The sequence below is a fragment of the Bos indicus genome, chromosome 10, assembly GCF_029378745.1.
Source record: "Bos indicus isolate NIAB-ARS_2022 breed Sahiwal x Tharparkar chromosome 10, NIAB-ARS_B.indTharparkar_mat_pri_1.0, whole genome shotgun sequence".
NCBI classification, from domain to species: Eukaryota; Metazoa; Chordata; class Mammalia; order Artiodactyla; family Bovidae; genus Bos; species Bos indicus.
In genome coordinates this window covers 71,585,281-71,608,744 of record NC_091769.1, presented here as the reverse complement: position 1 = coordinate 71,608,744, position 23,464 = coordinate 71,585,281, and the positions used below count along the sequence as shown (strand labels likewise).

Here is a 23,464-nt window from a genome sequence, read left to right as displayed (position 1 = left end):
GACAGAACAGGAGAATGGATGCTATATGTCAGTTGGCTGTTTTTGCCTTAGTCATTAGTTTAAGCCCACCCTGACTTTCTCGGAGAGACTCAACTATATTCCATTTGAAACTAAATAAGACCTGAGTTTGAATAAGCAAGCAGGCATGCTCATGTTTTGCTTTGGGCACTTTTAACCCATGTATTGTAGTATTATATCCATTTGTTTCTACCCCCTCCCCACTTCTTACTTACATCCACATTTCTTGGAGCTGGCATATATTTTTTTTACTGTGCTTGTGCTTAGTCACTCAGTTGTGTCTGACTCTTTGCGACTCCATGGATTGTAGCACCCCAGGCTTCTCTGTCCATGGGATTCCCCAGGCAAGTTGCCATGCCCTCCTCCAGGTTTCATAATGTATGATCAATCAAAAGAAATAGTTTTCTTTTTCACAAATAGTTTTAGGGCACATATAAGGTAACAGCAATAGAACCATAGCAGTCAAGCTGTAGAACTGAAAGGATCTTTGGAGAGCCCAGCGAATTTATCTCCTAACATTATAGATTGCCAGAGAGTCAGTGAGTCAGCCAACAAATATTTATTAACTATCTAGTGTGTGCCAGATATCTTTCTATGCAACTTAGGATAAGAAGTGTCCAAGACAGAAGTTTCCACATCAATGAACTTACCTTCTAGTCTAGAATATTCTGTGAATTCTCCATAATCATACCTCACAATCAGCTTTCTGTCTTTCAAGCAAAGATTCGCTGAAGAAGCACAAATTAGCAAAGAAAAGGAAGTTGAGTTAGACAAGTGTCTTCCACAGCTTCAGGTGGCAGAAGAGGAATTCACAGACAAAAACAGAAAATTTCAAAATCTCATCGAAACTGTTACAGGTAGATATGAAGTACTTAGTAATTGACTTCAAGCCCAGGTACGGATTTCACTGTCATCTGCTAACACAAGGTGGGCCATTCATCACAAGCCAATGGTGAAATTCTCTCAAGCTTTTTCCATCATCTTTAATTCTCCATTCTCTAGTTTTTGCCTCTTCTAGTTTCCTCTTCTCCACACCACAATCTTACTGTTAACACTTGTCAAAATTTTCTTCTCTTTTAAACACTATTTACAACTAAGAATTAGTAACAACTATATTATATAGTTTCTGTCTGTACTTGGTAAAGGTATAACCAATTTCTTTACCTTCTACCATGCAGAAAATTTTTTATGTTTCTTAACATAAGTTTACAAATTATATCTTTTTCCAGCTATGACTTTAACCATTTATCAAGTAGGTACTCCTTAGATTTTTTTCGCTAATCTAACCCCAAGGCAGAGATAGATACGAACTTGTCTCAGATCTGGGGGCTTCATACAGGATATGAAATGTGTCTGAAAGCATGTTTTGTGTTTTAGTTCATGGCACAACCATGTGTGCATTTAATATAAAAACAATTATTCTCCCCCAAAAGTTGGCCGTTGTCATCTAAACCTGAATGCAAAAGTTCAGATCTAGAACCATCCTAGAGGTGTGACTCTTGTCTTGAATCTGGGGAGTGAAGGGTCATTAGCCAAGAATTTAGGTTCTTAAGCAGGACAACTTCCAGCATTTCTATCTTCTAGATGATAGAAGAAATGCCATTGCAATCAGGAGGCCAGGACCAAAATTACAGAAAGTACTGGAATGGGAGTAAAAAATGTGCACTGTGCTGGGACTGACCAGCTGGCAAAGATGACTATAGGGATAGCAATTAAAACGGTGTGTCAGATGGAAGCCCATATGCTGCAATGTGAAACAGATATTCAAAGTGAATAGGATAATTGTCACAGAGGGCAGATTTTTAAGAATATAAGAATAAGAATAAATGCCTAGGTAACTGGTCTGGTTCCCAGTCCTCAGTTGGTTTCCACTTTTGCCAGGTTTCCATTTGGTTAACCCAGTTAAGTTTCCTTCATCTTTTACCACTTTTAGCAAGACTTACAATGTGTATATATTCTGTTGCCAGGTATCTACTTCTCCAACTTCCCTCCATCCCTTCTTGCACTGGGTGGGGCATATAAGAAACACTATGAGTATAAAAGTAAGCAATATATTGCAGTATACTGCAAGGACTGATTCTCTTAAGTCAAAACAAAGGGGTAAAACACCGAAGAAAGTAGAAGGGAAGGCAGGAGAAAAGAAGGAAAGGGGACAGAAGAGCAATGTGCTTCAGATAGTAGGAACTAAACCTTTTAGTCCCTTACTCACAGATAGGATTAGATAGTCAAAAATCACCAGGCATCTCAGGAAAAAACTCCAACATGAATGACAGAAACTAAAGCAGACAGAAAGAGAATTTGGTAGAAACATGGACAACACAAAGAACATAATATAGATTCTCAGGGAGTACATATTCTCTCTATATTATTATATATAATGCATATATATTCTCTATTTATTGCAGAGAATATATATTCTTTCTATTATAGAGAATATATCTTAAAGGTGTATTCTTAGAGAAATAAAATAAGATATTGCATTTATGAAAAAAGATGCTTAAAAGAACAGAGAACATGAAAGAGTAGAAATAAAAAATGTAACAACTAAAATTTTAGAATTCAATAAGAGAATTATAAAAAAGTTAAGAAGATTTCTCCAAAAATAGAAAAAAAAAACAAGGAGATAACAGGATAAAGTTTAAGGAAATTATAAAACTATTCTGAGGTATCAAATATCTAACTAACAGGAAAGACAGAGAAAAATGGAAAGTATAAATTTATCAATAAAATATTACAAAAATATTTCTCAGAATTGGACAATATGAATTTCCTATTTCAAAGGGCCTATCAGATTCCCAGTACAATATATGAAAGAAAAGACACTAACTAAGCCACATCACTGGATTTCAGGAGGGAAAAAAAAAAAAAGATTGTAAAGGCTTCTAGAGAGAAAAAGAAGATTTTACACAAAAGATTAGGTACCAGAATGGTTTCAGACTTCTTAGCATCAATATAACAGTAGAATTTAGAAGATATTGCCTTCAAAATTTTGAGAGAAAAAAATTTCTTAACATTAGATACCCATCCGAACTATCAGTCAACTAGAGATGTAGAATAGAGATATATTTAGATATATAAGACCTCATCTACTGTGTCTCAGGAAGCTACACAAAATTTGCTTCAACAAATAGAAGAAATAAATTAAGAGAAAGAAGAGGGTATGAGTTTCAAGAAGCAGGAGGTCTAACATGAGAGAGATGCCAGGGGAAGTCTCAGGAGGCCAGCTTTGCAGTAGGACTCAAGAAAAACGCACAGAAGACAGTGGGGGAGGGCAGAAGAATGGAACTGCTGGACTACCTAAGGTGTCTGACCACATGGGAAGTAATTTTCAGAAAGATTTTACAATGCTATTATAGATTTTGGTGTGAATCAATGATATATATGTGGAAAACTAAGCATTATTTTTTAAAAAGGGAGGTAATTTTTAACTCCAGGAAAAACAAACAAAAACTATACAAGAAAAGAAATATAGTCATACTGTACCATTTGTCTCATCAGTGAATAAACTTTGCACTATCATAATGATCCAAACAGTTGGAATTCATTTGAACAAAATCTGTAATTAATGAGGAGGTTAGAGGAAGCAAACGTGGAGGTTGTGAGTCTTCACAGGAGATGTGACGATAGGAGTAAGTGTCTATGTCCTCCTCAACTGTATCAGGAAGTAAGTAGGAAAAAATTTAAGAAAGAAAAGGAAAAAAATTTTATAAAGAAAAAATTTTTCAGAAAGAAAATTTTGAAGGAAGAGGAAAAAGTAAAAATGAGTTAAAAATGGTTGATTCTGAAGAGTCAAACACAGGGGTGGAAACAGCACTGGGGAACACCTGACTTCTGATTTTGATCATAAGCCTTAAAATAGTATTCGGCTTTTAAAACCAGGCATATGTCTTATTTTCTTTTATTTAAATAACATTGTGAGTAGTTATTTTTTCTCTCTTTCTTTATAGCGCAAAAAAATGAACAAAATTTACTGAATAATAATATTTCTCAATTTACAAGAGACTTTATACGATACATTAACAACACGGTAAAGTATAAATATATTCATTCTTTTTTCATTTCATCAGAATATTGGTATATATAGACAATGGTACTTACCTAGTGCCACTAGAGTTTTCAAGAAAGTCGCATTGTTTAAACTTACCCTATTAAACCAATGTTTTGAAATTTTTAGTCACAGCATACACACTTGTATATAGATACACACGTGTGTATATATATGTGTGTATATATACATATATATATATATATATATATATATATACACATGTATATATATGTATATATATGTGTTCAGTTCAGTAGCTCAGTGGAGTACGACTGTTTGTGATCCCATGGACTGCAGCACGCCAGGCGTGCCAATTCCCGAAGCCTGCTCAAACTCATGTCCATTGAGTCGGTGATGCCATCCGATGATCTCACCCTCTGTCATCCCCTTCTCCTCCTGCCTTCAATCTTTCCCAGCATCAGGGTATTTTCCAATGAGTCAGTTCTTCACATCAGGCGGCCAAAGTATTGGAGTTTCAGCTTCAGCATCAGTCCTTCCAATGAATATTCAGGACTGATTTCCTTTAGGATTGACTTGTTTTGATCTCCTTGCAGTCCAAGGGACTCTCAAGAGTCTTATCCAACAGTTCAAAATCATCAATTCTTCGGCATTCAGCTTTCTTTATAGTCCAACTCTCACATCCATTCATGACTACTGGAAAAACCATAGCTTTGACTAGATGGAACTTTGTTGGCAAAGTAATATCTCCGCCTTTTAATATGCTATCTAGATTGGTCATAGCTTTTCTTACAAGGAGCAAATGTCCTTAAATTTCATGGCTGCAGTCACCATCTGCAGTGATTTTGGAGCTCCCCTAAAATTAAGTCTCTCACTATTTCCATTGTTTTCCCATCTATTTGCTATGAAGTGATAGGACCAGATGCCCTGATCTTAGGATTTTGAATGTTGAGTTTTAAGCCAACTTTTTCACTTTCCCCTTTCATTTTCATCAAGAGGCTCTTTAGTTCTTCTTTGCTTTCTGCCATAAGGGTGGTGTCTTCTGCGTATCTGAGGTTATTGATATTTCTCCCAGCAATCTTGATTCCAGCTTGCTTCATCCAGCCCAGCATAGCGCATGATGTACTCTGCATATAAGTTAAATAAGCAGGGTGAGAATGTACAGCCTTGACATACTCCTTTCCCAATTTGGAACCAGCCCCTTGTTCCATGTCCAGTTCTAACTACTGCTTCTTGACCTGCATACATGTTTCTCAGGAGGCATGTAAGGTGGTCTGATATTACCATCTCTTTAAGAAGTTTCCAGTTTGTTGTGATCCACACCAAGGTTTAGTGTAATCAATAGAGCAGAAGTAGATGTTTTTCTGGAACTCTCTTGCTTTTTCCATGATCCAGCAGATGTTGGCAATTTGATCCCTGGTCCCGCTGCCTTTTCTAAATCCAGCTTGAACATCTGAAAGTTCACGGTTCATGTACTGTTGAAGCCTGGCTTGGAGAATTTTGAGCATTACTTAGCTAGCATGTGAGATGAGTGCAATTGTGCGGTAGTTTGAGCATTCTTTGGCATTGCCTTTCTTAGGGATTGGAATGAAAACTGACCTTTTCCAGTCCTGTGGCCACTGCTCAGTTTTCCAAATTTGCTGGCATGTTGAGTGCAGCACTTTCACAGCATCATCTTTCAGGATTTGAAATAGCTCCACTGGAATTCCATCACCTCCACTAGCTTTGTTCATAGTGATGCTTCCTAAGGCCCACTTGACTTCGCATTCCAGGATGTCTGGCTCTAGGTCAGTGATCACACCATCGTGGTTATCTGGGTCATGAAGATCTGTTTTGTATAGGTCTTCTGTGTATTCTTGCCACCTCTTCTTAATATCTTCTGCTTCTGTTAGGTCCATACCATTTCTGTCCTTTATTGTGCCAATCTTTGCATGAAATGTTCCCTTGATATCTCTAATTTTCTTTAAGAGATCTCTAGTCTTTCCCATTCTATTGTTTTCCTCTATTTTTTTGCATTGATTGCTGAAGAAGGTTTTCTTATCTCTCCTTGCTATTCTTTGGAACTTTGGATTCAAATGGATATATCTTTCCTTTTCTCCTTTGCCTTTCATTTTCTCTTCTTTTCTCAGCTATTTGTAAGGCCTCCTCAGACAACCATTTTGCCTTTTTGCATTTCCTTTTCTTGGGGATGGTCTTGATCACTGCCTCCTATACAATGTCATGAACCTCCATCCATAGTTCATCAGGCACTCTATCTATCAGATATAGGCCCTTAAATCTATTTCTCACTTCCACTGTATAATCATAAGGGATTTGATTTAGGTCATACCTGAATGGTCTAGTGGTTTTCCCTACTTTCTTCAATTTAAGTATGAATTTGGCAATAAGGAATTCATGATCTGAGCCACAGACAACTCCCAGTCTTGTTTTTGCTGACTGTATTGAGCTTCTCCATCTTTGGCTGCAAAGAATATAATCATCTGATTTCAGTGTTGACCATCTGGTGATGTCCATGTGTAGAGTCTTCTCTTGTGTTGTTGGAAGAGGGTGTTTGCTATGACCAGTGTGTTCTCTTGGCCAAACTCTTTTAGCCTTTGCCCTCTTCATTTTGTACTGCAAGGCCAAATTTGCCTGTTACTCCAGGTATCTCTTGACTTCCTACTTTTGCATTCCAGTCCCCTATGATGAAAAGGATATCCTTTTTGGCTGTTAATTCTAGAAAGTCTTATAGGTCTTCAATGAACAGTTCAACTTCAGCTTCTTCAGCATTACTGGTTGGGGCATAGACTTGGATTACTGTGATATTGAATGGTATGCCTTGGAAACAGACAGAGATCAATCTGTCATTTTTGAGAATGCACCCAAGTACTGCATTTCAGACTTTTTTATTGACTATGATGGCTACTCCATTTCTTCTAAGGGATTCTTGCCCACAGTATTAGATACAATGGTCATCTGAATTAAATTCACCCATTCAAGTCCATTTTAATTCAGTTCAGTTCAGTCCAGTCACTCAGTCATGTCCGTCTCTTTGCGACCCCTTGGACTGCAGCATGCCAGGCTTCCCTGTCCATCACCAACTCCTGGAGCCTGCTCAAACTCATGTCCACTGAGTTGGTGATGCCATCCAACCATCTCATCCTCTGTCATCCCCTTCTCCTCCTGCCTTCAATCTTTCCCAGCATCAGGGTCTTTTCCAATGAGCCAGTTCACTGATTCCTAAAATGTTAATCTTCACTCTTGTCATCTCCTATTTGACCACTTCCAATTTACCTTGATTCATGGACCTAACATTCCAGGTTCCTATGCAATATTGTTCTTTAAAACTTTGGACTTTACTGCCATCACCAGTTACATCCACAACTGGGCATTGTTTTCACTTTGGCTCCATCTCTTCATTCTTTCTGGAGTTATTTCTCTACTCTTCTACAGTAGCATATTGGACACCTACCAACCTGGGGAGTTCATCTTTCAGTGTCATATCTTTTTGCCTTTTCATACTGTTCATGGGGTTGTCAGAGCAAGAATACTGAAGTGGTTTGCCATTGCCTTCTCTGGTGGACCACGTTTTGTCAGTACTCTCCACCATGACCCATCCATCTTGGGTGGCCCTACACGGCATGACTCATAGTTTCATTGAGTTAGACAAGGCTGTGGTCCATGTGATCAGTTTGATTAGCTTTCTGTGATTTTGGTTTTCATTCTGTCTATCCTCTGAAGGATAAGGATAAGAGGCTTCCTGATGGGAGAGACTGACTGTGGGGGAAACTGGGTCTTATTCTGATGGGTGGGGCCATGCTCAGTACAAATTTAATTCAATTTTCTGTTGATGGACGGGACTGTGTTCCCTCCCTGTTGTTTGATCTGAAACCAAACAATGGCGGGGGTAGTGAAGATAATGGAGACATCCTTCAAAAGGTCCTGTGCACACACTGCCACACTCAGTGCCCCCGACCCTGAAGCAGGCCATCACCTACCTACGCCTCTGCTGGAGACATATATATATACGTATATATATATATATGTATGTGGATGGAGGAGCCTGGTGGGCTGCAGTCCATGGGGTCGCAAAGAGTCGGACACGACTGAGCGACTTCACTTTCACTTTTCACTTTCATGCATTGGAGAAGGAAATGGCAACCCACTCCAGTGTTCTTGCCTGGAGAATCCCAGGGACGGGGGAGGCTGGTGGGCTGCCATCTATGGGGTTGCACAGAGTCGGATATGACTGAGGTGACTTAGCAGCAGCAGCAGCATACATATATACACGTGTGTGTGTGTATGTGTAGAGGGAGAGAGATCAGCTTTAGAAGAGATTAACATGTAACCTGTTACCACTGAAAAATCACTCACTGGGGGAGGGTTCATTTTCCTTACTTAAAAGGTGCCATGCATGCTTTATTTATAAATTGCAATAGTTCTGTCCGACAATTTTGTGACCCAAGGACCGTAGCCCGCCAGGCTCCTCTGTCCATGGAGATTCTCCAGAAAGAATACTGGAGTGGGTTGCCATGCCCTTCTCCAGGGGATTTTCCTGACCCAAGGATTGAACCCACAGCTCCTGTGCCTCCTGCATTGCAGGCATATTTTTTGTCACTGAGCACCTGGGAAACCCTATTTAAAAAGTAGAGATTGGATTATGCTTTGTAAGCTTCTTTTCATATCTGTTATTTTGGTAAATTCCTATGAAGACAAGGATAATGGGCAAAGGTTGTAGGGGTTAGGAGAGTGAATGAAACAGGAGCAGGTAAATGGATGTTTACTACCTTCTAACATTTTATAATGAATAGTTAGTGATAAACATATGTATGTGCAGTTGATTAAACATAAAATGTATTCTTTGATATCAAAAGTAACTTTTAATGTGTTATTGAAATAGAAAAATATGAAGGGGAAAATTACAAGTGTACTATATATATGAGCTTCTCCATCGGCTCAGCAGTAAAGAATCTGCTTGCCAATGCAGGAGACACAGGAGATTTGGGTTCAGTCCCTGGGTTGGGAAGATCCCCTGCAGAAGGAAATGGCAACCTACTCCAGTATATCGTGTGGGAAATTCCATGGACAGAAGAGCCTGGTGGGCTACAGTCAATGGGATTGCAAAAAAGTCAGACACCACTTAGTGACTAAACAACCAGCAGAACAACATATTATATATATAATTCTATTTTCCTAATAGGATGCTGCTAGGGGCAATTATACAATATACAAAGATTATGTGATTTATAACAGCATAATAATTTAAAACTGACTAGAGAATTCAGAAAAATCCATAAAGTAATATTCTTTGAGAAATAGCAAATATCAAATCCTCCCTGAAAAAACCTCAATAAATTCTACTCCCTTCCTCCTCATTTTGCCAGGCAATTGTTTATATATCAAGATATATTCTATTTTGTGAAGTTGTCTCAATAGCTTGACTTTAGCTCTGAACTTGGGATCCGTAGACTTGCTTCCCAGAGTCCATTAGCTTTGGAGTTAAAAGTTTTTCAAGGGAAGATGTTCATAGCCTCTGCTGATGGTCATGGAATTACAGTCGGCCCTTTAGCAATATGGGTTTGAATTGCATGTGTCCATATCTTTGTGAATTATTTTTTTCAATGAATGCACTGCACGGTCTGTGGTTGGTTCAATCAGGAGATGTGAAACTGGTAATAGAGTACCAATTGTAAAGTTATACCCAGATTTGTGACTGGGCAGGGGTTGGTGCCCCTCACTCCCGCATTGTTCAAGGGTCAGCTGTAATTAGAACCCTTCTCTGAATGTGGTACAGGCAGCTTAATACACTGGTGCCCTGCTAGTTGAACTCTGTAAGGTAATTGTGGATTTTATGTTTGAGCAGAAGAAAGTGAAGCAGGAGTTGAAACAGTTAAGAGAGCATGAAAGCTATAAAACCAAAGCTCATTTTGAAATTTTAAAAAGCTTAGAAAATGAAATCTATTTACATGACCTAAAAACAGATGCTTTGATCCTGGAAAATAAAAGATTAAAAGAGGTAAGTTCAAGAGCACTTTACTTTGTACGATGGTCATGGTTGATTTCCATATCTGTACTAGTTATGAAAGAAAAGGAGAGAATAACTCTTAAAACTTTCTAAGTGAAACTTAAAGTACACAGAGAGAAGTGCCCACATCATACACAGCTTAATTAACACACTGAATAACCAACACCTAGATCAAGAAACAAAGCATCCATCAACAGAATCCAGATACTGTCTTCTATGTCTTCTATGGGCCTTCCTGTTATTGACCTTCCCACGATATACCATATCATATACTATACTCTCCCACAATATGCTATACTGACTTTTAACACTATAGACGAGTTCTGCCTGCTTTTGAACATTATATGTATGGAATGATACAGTACATATTCTTTTGCCCAAAATTATGCTTCCCAGGTTTCTTCTTATTATTGAGTGAAGTTACGGTTCATTCATTCTCAGTTCTGTATTTTACTGTTTGTACGTATTGCATTCCATTGTGTGACTATACTATAATTTATACACTCTGCTCTTGATGGAGGCTTGGAGAGTTTCTAATTTGGACTACTACCATGAAAATTCTATTACATGTATTTTGATGAATATAGTTACGTATTTCTTTTGGGTAAACAGCTCGAGTGGCATTCTAGAGCCGTAGAGGGTCATATGGTCCCCCTTAGTGCACAGGGGCGGTCTCCCAAGGACACGGCACGAACTGCCACTCCCGTCTGTCATATAAGAGAGTGTAGTTATTCCTGATTCTGAGCAAAATTCAGCCTTTTTCAATTTAATCATTCTGGAGGGTGTGTAGTGGTGACCCACTGTGGTTTTAATTTGCATTTTCCTGATGGTTCAGGAAATGATTTGTATGTTGTTCACTACACTTGGAGACCCTCTTTGTGAAGTATCTGTTCAGTCTTGTGCCCGTTTTAAAAGTTAGATGGTTTCAGATTGATTGTAGTTCTTTTTATAGCAAAGGAATTTGTTCACCCAACCCCTAAAATGAAAGTCTCAATCTCAAAAGATTAAGTTTTGCTTATTTATACTTAAGATTTACTTCTTTGAGTCTGTCACTCAGTAGTAACCCTGTAGTGTGACTTTGGGCAGTCCTACAGCACTAAGACTGTAAACGGCAACAATTCTCTATCTAATATCATGTGTTTTTTGGTATAATTAAATGACATAAGAGATAGGAGTCTACTTTGAAAAGGCAGATGTGCTCCACAGAGCCCAGGTGCCACTGGCAGTAACCCACACGCATCCAACATCTTCATCCTTCTAGCCTTGAAACAACCTTGTAAAGGAATTTCATCCACCTATGAAACATTCCACAAGACTGTCTTCCTATCAAGATGATGTAGATTATTTATTGATTTAGTTGGAATTTTCATTGCTATTTTGGTAATGGGTGACCAAATGGATGACTATGTGAAACATTGATTCTAAAAGTTCTGTTTTGGATTCAAGGTCCATCTACTAGGCCCTGGATGACCCTATGCTTATATCTTATTCATTCATCACTCTTTGTTTTGATGATCTCATCCCTTCATTCAACAAACATTTTAAGCATCATTGAGTCCCAAGTTCTAGGGAAAAAACAGTGAATACAAATATGGGTAAGACACTGTCCCAAACCCTTAGAGAGCTCACGGTCTGGCTGGGGAGACAGGTATACAAATGTATAATTACAATCTGGTTGTTAAGTGTGACAATCCACCCAGGGCACATATACATAGTCACCCAGAGCACGAGCATTTAATCACACCAGGTGAGGAGCTCCAGGAAGAAATCTGACCTGGTGCTATTAGCATAGAGGTAGGATTTACACCTGAGAGATAATGAGATTCCTTGAGGACAGTTAATGAGAACAATGAAGTGTGAACAGAATTCGGAGGAAAGATAGTTTTGAAAGAGGAAACAGTAGAAGTGGAGACCAAGAGGGGACTAAAAGACCAAAAAGGGGACTAATGGAGAGTTACAGGAAGCCACCTGAACTAGACAAGTCTATAAACAGTGAGCCTTGTTCAAACAGAGCAAGAATGATGACTTGGATTTGGCTTATGATAGCTTTCACTTAGATTTACTACAAAACCTGCCAGCAAGCTGTGCAAAGACTGACACGGGGTAAGGCTGCAGGAGAGCCCCTCTGGCACATCCTCATGAACAGCCCTGTGGAACAGGTCCATGTCTTCTCCTAGGGCACTGGGACCATTTCTAAGATTTTTATCAGGAGTTTCTAGTGTTTGATAATTTCTCTATCAAAACTGAGCCAGTGCCTACTTTATATCCCAAAGCCCACATTTTCAGAGTTCCCAGACTTTAGAGTTCCTGAGCACTGGGTAGTTAGAACAGAAAGCCATGTCTCTGATATCCAAACCACTGCTGTCACTACCAGCCAACCCAGTGAAACATCCAACTAGAGTGAGCAATTCCATAGGGTCTCCCGACTTGGTAATTCATCCCTCTGCGGTCCTATGAATACCTCCAGTGAGGCAACATTGCTGCCTTGTAGCATATACTGAACACACATTTTGCCAAAAGGAAAATTTTTTTCCTGTGGACACAGTGCATTTAGGCAGCATACATTTTAGTTCATTTTTGTGGCAAATTCAGAATACCATGTTTATTTGGGTGATGTTGAAATGCTTACTAGGAAGCAAGGTCCTTTATTTCCCTCACCAGAATGTTAACTTAGCAAGGGCTGGGCTTACCACTGTCACCTTGGCAGCTAGAATGATGGGACACACAGAGGAGGGATCAATAAATGTTTGCTAAGCGACTACACAGATAATTAACCTACTATAATTCAACAGCTTAAAGCAACCATACACCTTTAATTTCCAGTATATTGCATACCTAAAGGACAACATAGAGCAATACGAAAGGGGAGAAGAAGACCTCGTGCGCTCCTCAAGTGACCTGTCTTGTCAGCTGACAGATCTTCAGAGTAAGTAATGTGTCATGAGTGACCTTTTACATATAAAAAAATAAAGTTCTGTTTTGTTGAAATCAATGTTACTGGTTTGATATAATAAAATGTACCCATCTTAAGTTCAATGAGTTTTGACAGGTGTACATATCACCAGAGCCACTACAAGAAAGAACAGAACATTTTCATCATTGAAAAGCATCCCTTGTGTCTCTTTATGGTTGATTTCCCAGTCTGCTTCCAGTTCCCAGAAACCACTGAAGGACAGTGCGTCTGTCCTTAAGGACTGGATATAATGGGATGATAGAACATGTACTGTTTTGTACCTGGCTGCTTTTACTCAGAGGACTTTTTAAAGATCCATCTATGTTGCTGCATATATCCTTGTTTGTTTTTTTTATAGCTGTATAGTGAAAGTGTGTTAGTCGCTCAGTCATGTATGACTCTTTGCGACCCCAGGAACTGTAGCCCGCCAGGCTCCTCTATCCATGGAATTTTTCATGCAAGAATACTGGAGTGGGTTGCCATTCCCCTCACCAAGGGATCTACCTGACTCAGGGATCAAACCTGGGTCTTCTACATTGCAAGGCAGATTCTTTACCATCTGAACCACCAGGGAAGTAGCTGTATGATAGTGGTCCTTTAAATGGATGTACCATATTTTGTTTATCCCTTCACTAGCTGAGGAACATTTGGATTGTTTCCTTTTGGGGGTTACTATTTGTGTTTTTGAGAATATTTATTTTAGTTTCTCTTCGGTAAATACAAAGGAGGGGAATCATTGGATTTATAAGAAATGGCCTGTTTGCCAAAGTAGTTGTACAGACTTATCATCCTAATAGCACCACATCCTCTCCAGCACTTAAAATTGTCAAAAGACTTAAAATTGTTGTCATTTTAACCATTTACTAGCTATGAAATCGGAGAAGGCAATGGCACCCCACTCCAGTACTCCTGCCTGGAAAATCCCATGGATGGAGGAGCCTGGTAGGCTGCAGTCCATGGGGTCTCGAAGAGTCAGACACGACTGAGCGACTTCACTTTCACTTTTCACTTTCGTGCATTGGAGAAGGAAATGGCAACCCACTCCAGTGTTCTTGCCTGGAGAATCCCAGGGACCGGGGAGCTTGGTGGGCTGCCGTCTATGGGGTCACACAGAGTCGGACACGACTGAAGCGACTTAGCAGCAGCAGCAGCAGCTATGAAAGGGCATTTCCTCTTGATTAAGATTTTCTGTTGACTAAGGTTAAGTATCTTCTCATGTGTTTTTTGGCCACTTACATATCATTTTTTATGTTATGTTGTTGACAAATTATCTGTTACAACATAACAAGCATTGCAGATTATTTTGCTTACAAATTGTCAGTTTGGTTAGAATTTAGTGGAGGCAACTCCTGCCTGTTCTACTTCACATCAGCTGGGGCAACTTGATGGCTGAGGAATAATTCAGCAGCTGAGGACTGGAGTCCTCTGCAGACCCGCTCACTCATGTGTCTGGTGTCGATGCTGGCTCTCAGCTGAATTCAGGGGAGACTGCTAACCAGAACACCTCTGTGTGGCCACTCCATACGTGCAGCTGCTTGACCTGCTGTGTTTCAAAAGCTAACGTTCCAAGAAAACAAAGTAGAAGTTCATGGCATTGTGACTTGACCTTAAAAGTTAGTGCCACATGTCTTTCCAAATCTTTGTGTTTCCTATTGAGTTAAAATATTTATATAGTCTGGAAATGATTCCTTTTTAAGTCTAAGGCTTGACTTTTCATTTACTTATGGTGCCCTAGAAAAAAGTTTAAAATTTTCTTTTGAGCAAAGTCTGCTTTATCTAGTTTTTCTTTTTAGCATTAGTATGTTTTGTGTCCTTTTTTGCCTAAGCCTAGTTCTCAGAGTTTTTCCTATGTTTTCTCTATTAGTTTTTCAGTTCAGTTCAGTTCAGTCGCTCAGGCATGTCCAGCTCTTTGTGACCCCATGGACTGCAGCACGCCAGGCCTCCCTGTCCATCACCAACTAGATTTTTAGCTTTAATGTCTAGATCCCTTTAACCAGGGATGAAAGTTAACTCTTTCATGTGGTATGAGGTAGGGTTGAAATATAACGGTGTTCTCTTATGCATATTCAGTTGTTCCAGCACCATTTTTGAAAAGACTTTCCTTCTTGCATTGTATTACTCAATGACTTTTATTTTTTTTTTTTTTTTTTTTTTTGTATTACTCAATGACTTTTAAAAAAAATCAGTTTTATGAATCTGTTCCTTTATTCTAAGTATCTGAATTTATACCAACCTCACACTGTCCTGATTGCTATAGTTTCATATTCAATCTGTAAATATCATGTAATGTTAGTTCTTCTCATTTGTGCTTCTCTGTTAGAATCATTTTGGCTATTTTAGATATTTTGATTTCCATATAAGCTTTAGAATTAGCTTATTAATCTACACACACGCGTACCCCTGCTCGGATCTTGACTGAGTTTGTGTTGAATCTATAAATCAATCTGAGGAGAATTTACATCTTAACAAAGTGAAGACTTCCAATCCAAGAATACAGTGTATACCTCCATTTATTTAGAACTTACTTAATTTTTCTCAGCAAGATTTCACAGCTGTTAGTAAAGTTTCAGAGGTCCACAAGAGCATCCTCAGTCCCAGTGATTAGCTGGAAGGATTCACAGGACTCAGACATTGTTATGCTTGATGGTTATTGTCTGTTCAGTGAAGGATACCGAGTAAAATCAGGGAAGGGAAAAGGGCTTGGTGGAAACTAGATGCAAGCCTGCAGGTGGCCTCTCCCAGTGGAGTTACAGTAGAGTTACACCCCAGTGGCATGCATTTAACTCCCCCAGCAGTGGTGTGTGACACATGCAAACTGGTGCCAGGTAGGGGAGCTCACAGGGTTGGGTGTCCAGGGTATTTATTGGAGGGGGTCCGTCACATGGGCATGCAGTGCCATTGTGAGTGACCTCAGCGACTCAAGCAGCTACTGAGATGCTCAGGTGGTGTTTCTCCTTTACAAGGTTAGTGCGGAAAATTGCACTGATTGACTTTGGAATGTCAAACCAATCTTCCACTCCTGCGATAAGATCCACTTATTCAAAAGCTGTTACTGTTTTCATATATTGCTGGATTTGATTTGTTAATCTTTGAGCAGATTTCTGTGTCTGTGTGCAAGCCTGTCTTGCTCAGCTTGCACGCCCCCAGGAGAGCCCAGTGACCGGAGGAGAGCTCCCTTCTTTTAGGTGTCACTGTTCCGTGTTGCCCATTCTCCAGTATCTGAAAACTGGATATTGCAGCAAATTTATTTGTTTTATATATTTAGTCCCATTTTCTCCTTTTTTTACAGTGGCAGGGCAAGTGTTAGTCTGACATTTCAGAAGTAAAAACTTATAGATAAAAATGGTTTTTGAAAAACAAATAGCATTACTTTAATAAAATGTTCAAATTATTTCAGTAACCTTTGCATTTTAAAAATCTTTAATTTAGCACAATATTCGGATTTGTGGGCTGAATTTTGGACTACACTTAAGGTGAGCTTTTTTATGTTGCCTTGATAAGTATCATATTTCTAAGATATCTACCTACCTAATAAGTGTGTGTGTAAGGAAGGAAGACAGAGCTCAGGTGATCATCACATTCTAAAATGTGTTCTTTGTGTTGTCACAAATCAAATCTCAACTGAATCAGTTTTAAAGATTTTATTGGCTTTGTGCAGTCAGTCAGTCAGTTCAGTTGCTCAGTCGTGTCCGACTCTTTGCAACTCCATGAATCGCAGCACACCAGGCCTCCCTGTCTATCACCAACTCCTGGAGTTCACTCAGACTCACGTTCATCAAGTCAGTGATGCCATCCAGCCATCTCATCCTCTGTCGTCCCCTTCTCCTCCTGTCCCCCAATCCCTCCCAGCATCAGAGTCTTTTCCAATGAGTCAACTCTTCGCATGAGGTGGCCAAAGTACTGGAGTTTCAGCTTTAGCATCATTCCTTCCAAAGAAATCCCAGGGCTGATCTCCTTCAGAAAGGACTGGTTGGATCTCCTTGCAGTCCAAGGGACTCTCAAGAGTCTTCTCCAACACCACAGTTCAAAAGCATCAGTTCTTCAGCGCTCAGCCTTCTTCACAGTCCAACTCTCGCATCCATACATGACCACTGTGCAACACCTCATAAATCAGGCAGCATTTTAGCTAGCAGACAGGAAGAAGCTCTGGGGATCTGTACAAAATGAAAGACTTTTATAGGCAGAGGGAGCAAGAACAAGGAAGTCATTCCAGGTAAAAATGGCAGGTTCCATATTGCAAGGCCACTTCCCTTGCAGGGATGGCAGGGATCGACCAGGCAGATTACCTATTTAGTGCTGATCAGCTAATTCCTGATGGACTGGTTAAGATTCCATTTCTAAGAGAACTGAAACTAATTAAGTCTCTCAGTTTGGTGACGTGGGATTTAGTATAAGTGACTCCATTTTGGGCCTGTTGTCTTATTCTTAAGAATATAAAATGTCATTATGAAATCTTCACCCTTTGGGAAGCTATCTTCCCACTCTACCACTTCAGCTAAAGTGGGAATGACATTTTTATTTCCAAGCATAAACGGAAGACAGATTATTTTAGGACAAATTTGTCAGTTCTGCACTCTCTCTTTCCTCCACATTTTACCAGCTATGCACCATCTCCATCTCTCCCTGCTTTAGAAGCAGGTAGACTAGAATATAGATCCTGGTTCTGCTACTTTCTAAGTAACTAAAGATTACCTGTGATCCTTGTTTAACCCTTAAACAGAGGCTAAGAGAAGTGCTAGTAATGCCTTTTTTAGATGAAGCAACTGAGACTCAGACTTGCCCAAGACCGGACTGTAGCCCTCCAGGCTCCTCTGTCCATTGAATTCTCCAGGCAAGAATACGGAGTGGGTGGCCATTCCCTTCTCCAGGAGATCTTCCCAACGCATGGACTGAACTCAGGTCTTCTGCATTGCAGGACCATGTGAGCCACCAGGGAAGCCCATTGATGAACTTTCGGGATTTAAAGCTCAGACCTCCCTGATTGCAAGATTCTTTCTCTTAAGCTGCAAGCCGCACTGAGTCTCCTCTGCAGTTCCGTGGTGCTCCTAAGATGAGCTGGCTTTTTTATGCCGCCATCACTAGTTCCCTACCCAGTTAGAATTTTGAGTTTAGTGAGCATTCTATTAAATCTCATTTGTTAATTCACTTTTCTAACATCCTTTACAGAACTTTGTGAATTTTCTGTGTAAGACACTTACTTTACACAACTAGTACCAATATTGTGTATGTATTTTTGTCTTGTGCATGACTCACTTGTACAAGATATTTTTATTTATTTTGTTGCTATTTATATTCACATACCCCCAAATGCTATTTTTTTAAGGAACTGATAGAAAGTGGTAATGAGACCTTGAGAGAAATAAAAAATCTGATAGGCAAGCTGTGTGAAAGAGATGAAAAAATCGAGCAAATCAGTATTTTGCTTCAATCAGACCTTGATGAGATGCGTAGTCTAATGGAAAAGGAATCGGAGACAGACTTTCTCAGTAAGTAACATCTCAAGAACTTTCTGCTATTTTACTGTCACTGGTGACATCAAAAATAGCCCCCCAAAAGAATGCCAACCAATAATTTAGTTATCTGCAATAATCTATTCCCAATAATATCACATATGTTCACTGAATGTTTATTCTCATTTGTGGGATTGAATATGGCACTGTAGCAGTGTTGGGCAAGCCTCTCTTTTTATCTTAGTGAGTCTCCTAAATAACTGAATCTCAACTTCTTTCCGATTTTTAAAAATATTCCTCCCCCCAAATCTTTTTAAACTCTTTTACATGCTTCCTTATCTTTTAAAAGAAAATAGTGAACATCATTTTGCCCTTTCTTCCTGAGCTGAGTTTAGCATTAGAAACAGGAAGTGTTGCCTTCTCTGAAAGTCTAATGATGGTTTCTGGGTCTTCTGAGATGTTAACACATCGATTATAACACAACTGACTCAAGAACAAGCAACCCAGTCTTTTCAGAGGAAGATCAACCTTCATCCTCAGTCCCTACTCTAGAGTCGTGTTTGACACCAGGGCCACAGAACTGCCCATACCAGGACTCCAGTGAGAAGCAGAGGTGAATCCTTGGCCAGTACAGCCCAGGGATCCCAGCGCTGGAATCCCTTGAAAAGGTGGGATGGTGGAGGTAGAGGGCGCTGTCAGAAAGAAGGAGAATAGAGCATAGGGGAGAGATGGAGAGGTGAAATGAAAATGGTATTATCTGACAAGTGTACAGATCTATTAGAGGTTATTAAGATTTAAGAGCATCATCATTAGATAAGCCATACTAAAGGTGAGTTGTAAAAAATAAAATAAGTGAAATAAAAATAAAATGAAAGAAAGCGGCACAATTAAAAACATCTAGATATTTGGTTAAAAAAAAAAAACAGTGTTCTGAGGGTGTTGCTTGATAAAAGAAATAATGTTTTAGCAGCTACTAAGGAATTTTGTGGGTGAATCTTCTTATCAACCAAAAAGTTGTGTTTATCATCATGTTCCACCTTGATGATACTTATTATGTGTGCATGCTCAGTGGCTTCAGTCATGTCAGACTCTTTGTGATCCTATGGACTGAAGCCTGCCAGGCTGCTCTGTCTGTGGGATTTCTCAGGCAAGAATACTGGCTCGGGTTGCCATTTCCTCCTCCAGGGGATCTTCCCGACCCAGGGACTGAACCCGAGTCTCCTGCACTGCAGGCAGATTCTTTACCCCTGAGCCACCAGGGAAGCCCCTATACTTATTATATCTTATTGCACAAAGAGTCTGTGCCATCTTGCTTAAGTCTGCATTTTCTTTGTTAGGTCAGGCCATCCCTAGTAACTGTAGATCAAGTCGACTTTTAAGAGCTAAATAGTTTCTTCAATTGCACTGTTTTCACATGAGAAAATCTTCCCTCTTTGTCTGAAACCTGATGGAATCTTTACATTGGAGCAAATTTAAATGTACTATATTGAAAAGCTAAACCCACTGAAAAACTAATATCGTATTCCCCTTTTCTTGTACTTTGAGAACTGATAACCTATTGAAAGTGGAGGATTGCAGCATGGAAACAATGGAAGGCCCCCCCAAATTAGAACAAGCTGAGGCATAAAGCTTGGTGGAACAAGGGAGTCAGTGTCACCATCACTTGTTTTTGGCAGAGATTCAGAGGCAGGCAGTGGAGTGGGAGAGGTTCAGTGTTGAGGGTGGGGAAAAGGAAAGCTTCAGGTGTGTTCTGACTGGAGGTTGTTGGCATTGCTGGCAACAGGCTGACTAGAAGCTGGATAGCCTATGTGATAGATTAGTGAGCATATTTGGCTCTTCTCTGGTTGGTCCTGAGTTAGAAGAAGGATTATAAAGGAGGGAAGTTGGCAGTCATTGATTAAATTATGACTATTCTGGGCTAATTGCATATATGGTCAATTCATGGGTCTATTGTCATGTATGGTCTGGCCATTGTCAGTTTGTATATTCTATTTTTCAGCATGGATTTTAATTTTTACTTCCATTTCAAGATATCGTGTCCAGAAGAGAGTAATATTAATAGTTGCTTTGTGTGAAAACCAACCCAAATAAAATATAAATAATGGGCTTCCCTGGTGGCTTAGCTGGTAAAGACCCTGCCTGCCAGCGCAGGAGATGCAAGAGACATGGGTTCAATCCCTGGGTGGAAAGATCCCCTGGAGAAAGAAATGACAACCCACTCCAGTAATCTTTCCTGGAAAATTCCCCAGACAGAAGAGCCCGGCAGGCTACAGTCCATGCGGTCACAGAGTCGGACGCAACTGCACGCACATCAGGATGGGTCGATCCAGTACGTGGCATTCGTTTTTATATCATCCAAATGGTACAGTCATTTCATTAAAATTTAACTTCATTTGATAGGCAATCAGTATACATGACTCTTAAGCTGTGCTTATTCTAGGCAACTGGAACAAGTTCCAGTTAATATTAATTATGAAATATCGCAAGTATGAAAAGCATAAAAGTCACACACACACATATACACACCATCAGGCAAAAATTTTAACATTTTTGCCATGTTATGATATTCCTGCCACACAGAACAAGAACATAATTGTTGTTGTCCAGTTGCTCAGTCGTGTCTGACTCTGCAACCCCAGGGACTGCAGCATGCCAGGCTTCCCTGTCCACCACCAACTCCCAGAGCTCACCCAAACTCATGTCTATCAAGTTGGCGATGCCATCCAGTGATCTTATCCTCTTTCATCCCCTTCTTCTTCTGCCTCCAATCTTTCCCAGCATCAGGGTCTTTTCCAGTGAGTCAGTTCTTTGGATCAGGTGGCCAAAGTGTTGGAGTCTCAGCTTCAACATCAGTCCTTCCAATGAATATTCAGGACTGATCTCCTTTAGAATGGACTGGTTGGATCTCCTTGCAGTCCAAGGGGCTCTCAAGAGTCTTCTCCAGCACCACAGTTCAAAAGCATCAATTCTTCAGCGCTTAACTTTCTTTATAGTCCAACTCTCACATCCATACATGACTACTGGAAAAATTTAGTTATCTCTTAAAATTTCTGTCTGATATTGTACACAGCATTATATATATTTATAGTGTATAAATAAACTGGGGCACATGATACAAACTCAGGAGAGTTTGGAGAGCACTCACCTCAGTTTCCGATGCTCACAGTTTTTGCTCAGGTTGTCATTATAACCAAACCACAAACTGTAAGGAAACTTTGTTGTAGTCTGATGAAAACTTTAGAGAAATCGAAGCTTGGGGCTTTCAGTTTTAAACTCCTCCCCTATTCTCAGTTGCTGCCTGTGTTCCTAGATATCAACAATGGTGTGGAGATTCCTGAGCAAGTCCTATTGCCTACAACAAGGGTCATTAAACTACAACCAAGGGGCCAAACCTGCTTCCCTCCTATATTTGTAGGGCTCAGAGCTAAGAATGGTTTTTGTATTTTCAAATGGTTAGAAAAAATCAAAAGGATAATATTGGCCAGTACCAGATTCAATAACCTTAGATATGTAGATGACACCACCCCTTGGCAGAAAGCAAAGAAGAACTAAAGAGCCTCTTGATGAAGGTGAAAGAGGAGAGTGAAAAACCTGGGTTAAAATTCAACATTCAAAAAACTAAAATCATACGATCTGGTCCCATCACTTAATGCCATATAGATGAGGAAACAGTGGAAACAGTGACAAACTTTACTTTCTTGGGTTCCAAAATCACTGCAGATAGTGACTGCAGCCATGAAATTAAAAGATGCTTGCTCCTTGGAAGAAAAGTTATGACCAACCTAGACAGCATATTAAAGCAGAGACATTGCTTTGCCAACAAAGGTCCATCTAGTCAAGGCTATGGTTTCCCCAGTAGTCATGTATGGATGTGAGAGTTGGACCATTGCTGATTCATGTCAATGTATGGCAAAAAACCATTACAATATTGTAAAGTAATTAGCCTCCAATTAAAATAAATTAATTTTTAAAAAGAAGAAGGCTGAGCACCTAAGAACTGATGCTTTCAAATTGTGATGCTGGTGAAGACTCTTGAGAGTTCCTTAGACAGCAAGGAGATCAAACCTGTCAATCCTAAAGGAAATCAACCCTAAATATTCATTGAAAGGCATGAAGCTGAAGCTGAAGCTGCAATACTTTGGCCACCTGATGCAGAGCTGACTCATTAGAAAAGACCCTGATGCTTTGAAAGGATAGAAGGCGGGAGGAGAAGGAGATTACAGAGAATGAGATGGTTGGATGGCATCACTGACTTGATGGACATGAGTTTGAGCAAGCTCCGAGAGTTGGTGATGGACAGGGAAGCCTGGTGTGCTGCAGTCCAAGGGGTTGCAAAGAGTCAGACATGACTGAATGACTGAACACCATGACCAACTAGAAAATTATATGAAATTCAAATTTCTATATGCAGAGATAAAGTTTTATTCAATCCCAGCCATGCTCATATGTTCACACATTACATTTGGCTGCATTTGTTCTACAACGACAGACACTGTGACAGGGACCCCATGACTCACCCCACCTAAAGTATTTACTGTTTAGGCGAACAGTAGATAAACAGTAGATGTTTGCCAAACTCTGTGAGGTACCTTTTCCTTTGATCACTCATGGAGTGGGTGCACTTTCTTGGCAACATGGCAAACCCTAAGGATCATATCCACTGAGACAAATAGAGAATAAGGGATGCGATGATTTCTTTGTTCTAGGCCATTCAGTGATGAACAAGCTCTGTTATATGATGCCTATTCTGGAAAAATTTAAATGTTCTCCTTTTGTGGTTGGAAATGAAAAGAATATCACTAAATTTTATAAGAAAAAAACATATATTTCTACTGAATATATTTTCAGTCAGATTTTTGAATGGAGGAATTTCAATGTAAAAAGCCAGTACTGTTTGCAGCCACTGAAATGTTTCTAATTGGGCATACTGATACTTGAAATTCCTCCTGTTTTTAGGGTTGCATCCACATTTCACTATTAACTCTAAACTGAATTCCAGAAGTTTACTTTTTTTTTTTTTACTGAAGCCTATT

The 23,464-nt window shown here is 39.6% G+C and overlaps 1 protein-coding gene across 4 annotated transcripts in view; it reads left to right on the top strand.

The window, feature by feature from the left end:
* The window catches only part of CCDC175 (coiled-coil domain containing 175), a 74,252-nt gene that overhangs the window by 46,712 nt on the left and 4,076 nt on the right, over positions 1-23,464 (top strand). For 3 of the 4 annotated variants that reach the window (XM_070797683.1, XM_070797680.1, XM_070797681.1), the window contains 6 exons: positions 737-875; positions 3,966-4,045; positions 9,867-10,019; positions 12,852-12,954; positions 16,411-16,454; positions 18,305-18,467. In XM_070797683.1, the coding sequence (XP_070653784.1) occupies positions 737-875; positions 3,966-4,045; positions 9,867-10,019; positions 12,852-12,954; positions 16,411-16,454; positions 18,305-18,467 (682 nt within the window). The remainder of the gene's footprint in view (positions 1-736; positions 876-3,965; positions 4,046-9,866; positions 10,020-12,851; positions 12,955-16,410; positions 16,455-18,304; positions 18,468-23,464) is intronic. The other variant, XM_070797682.1, reaches the window with a different exon arrangement.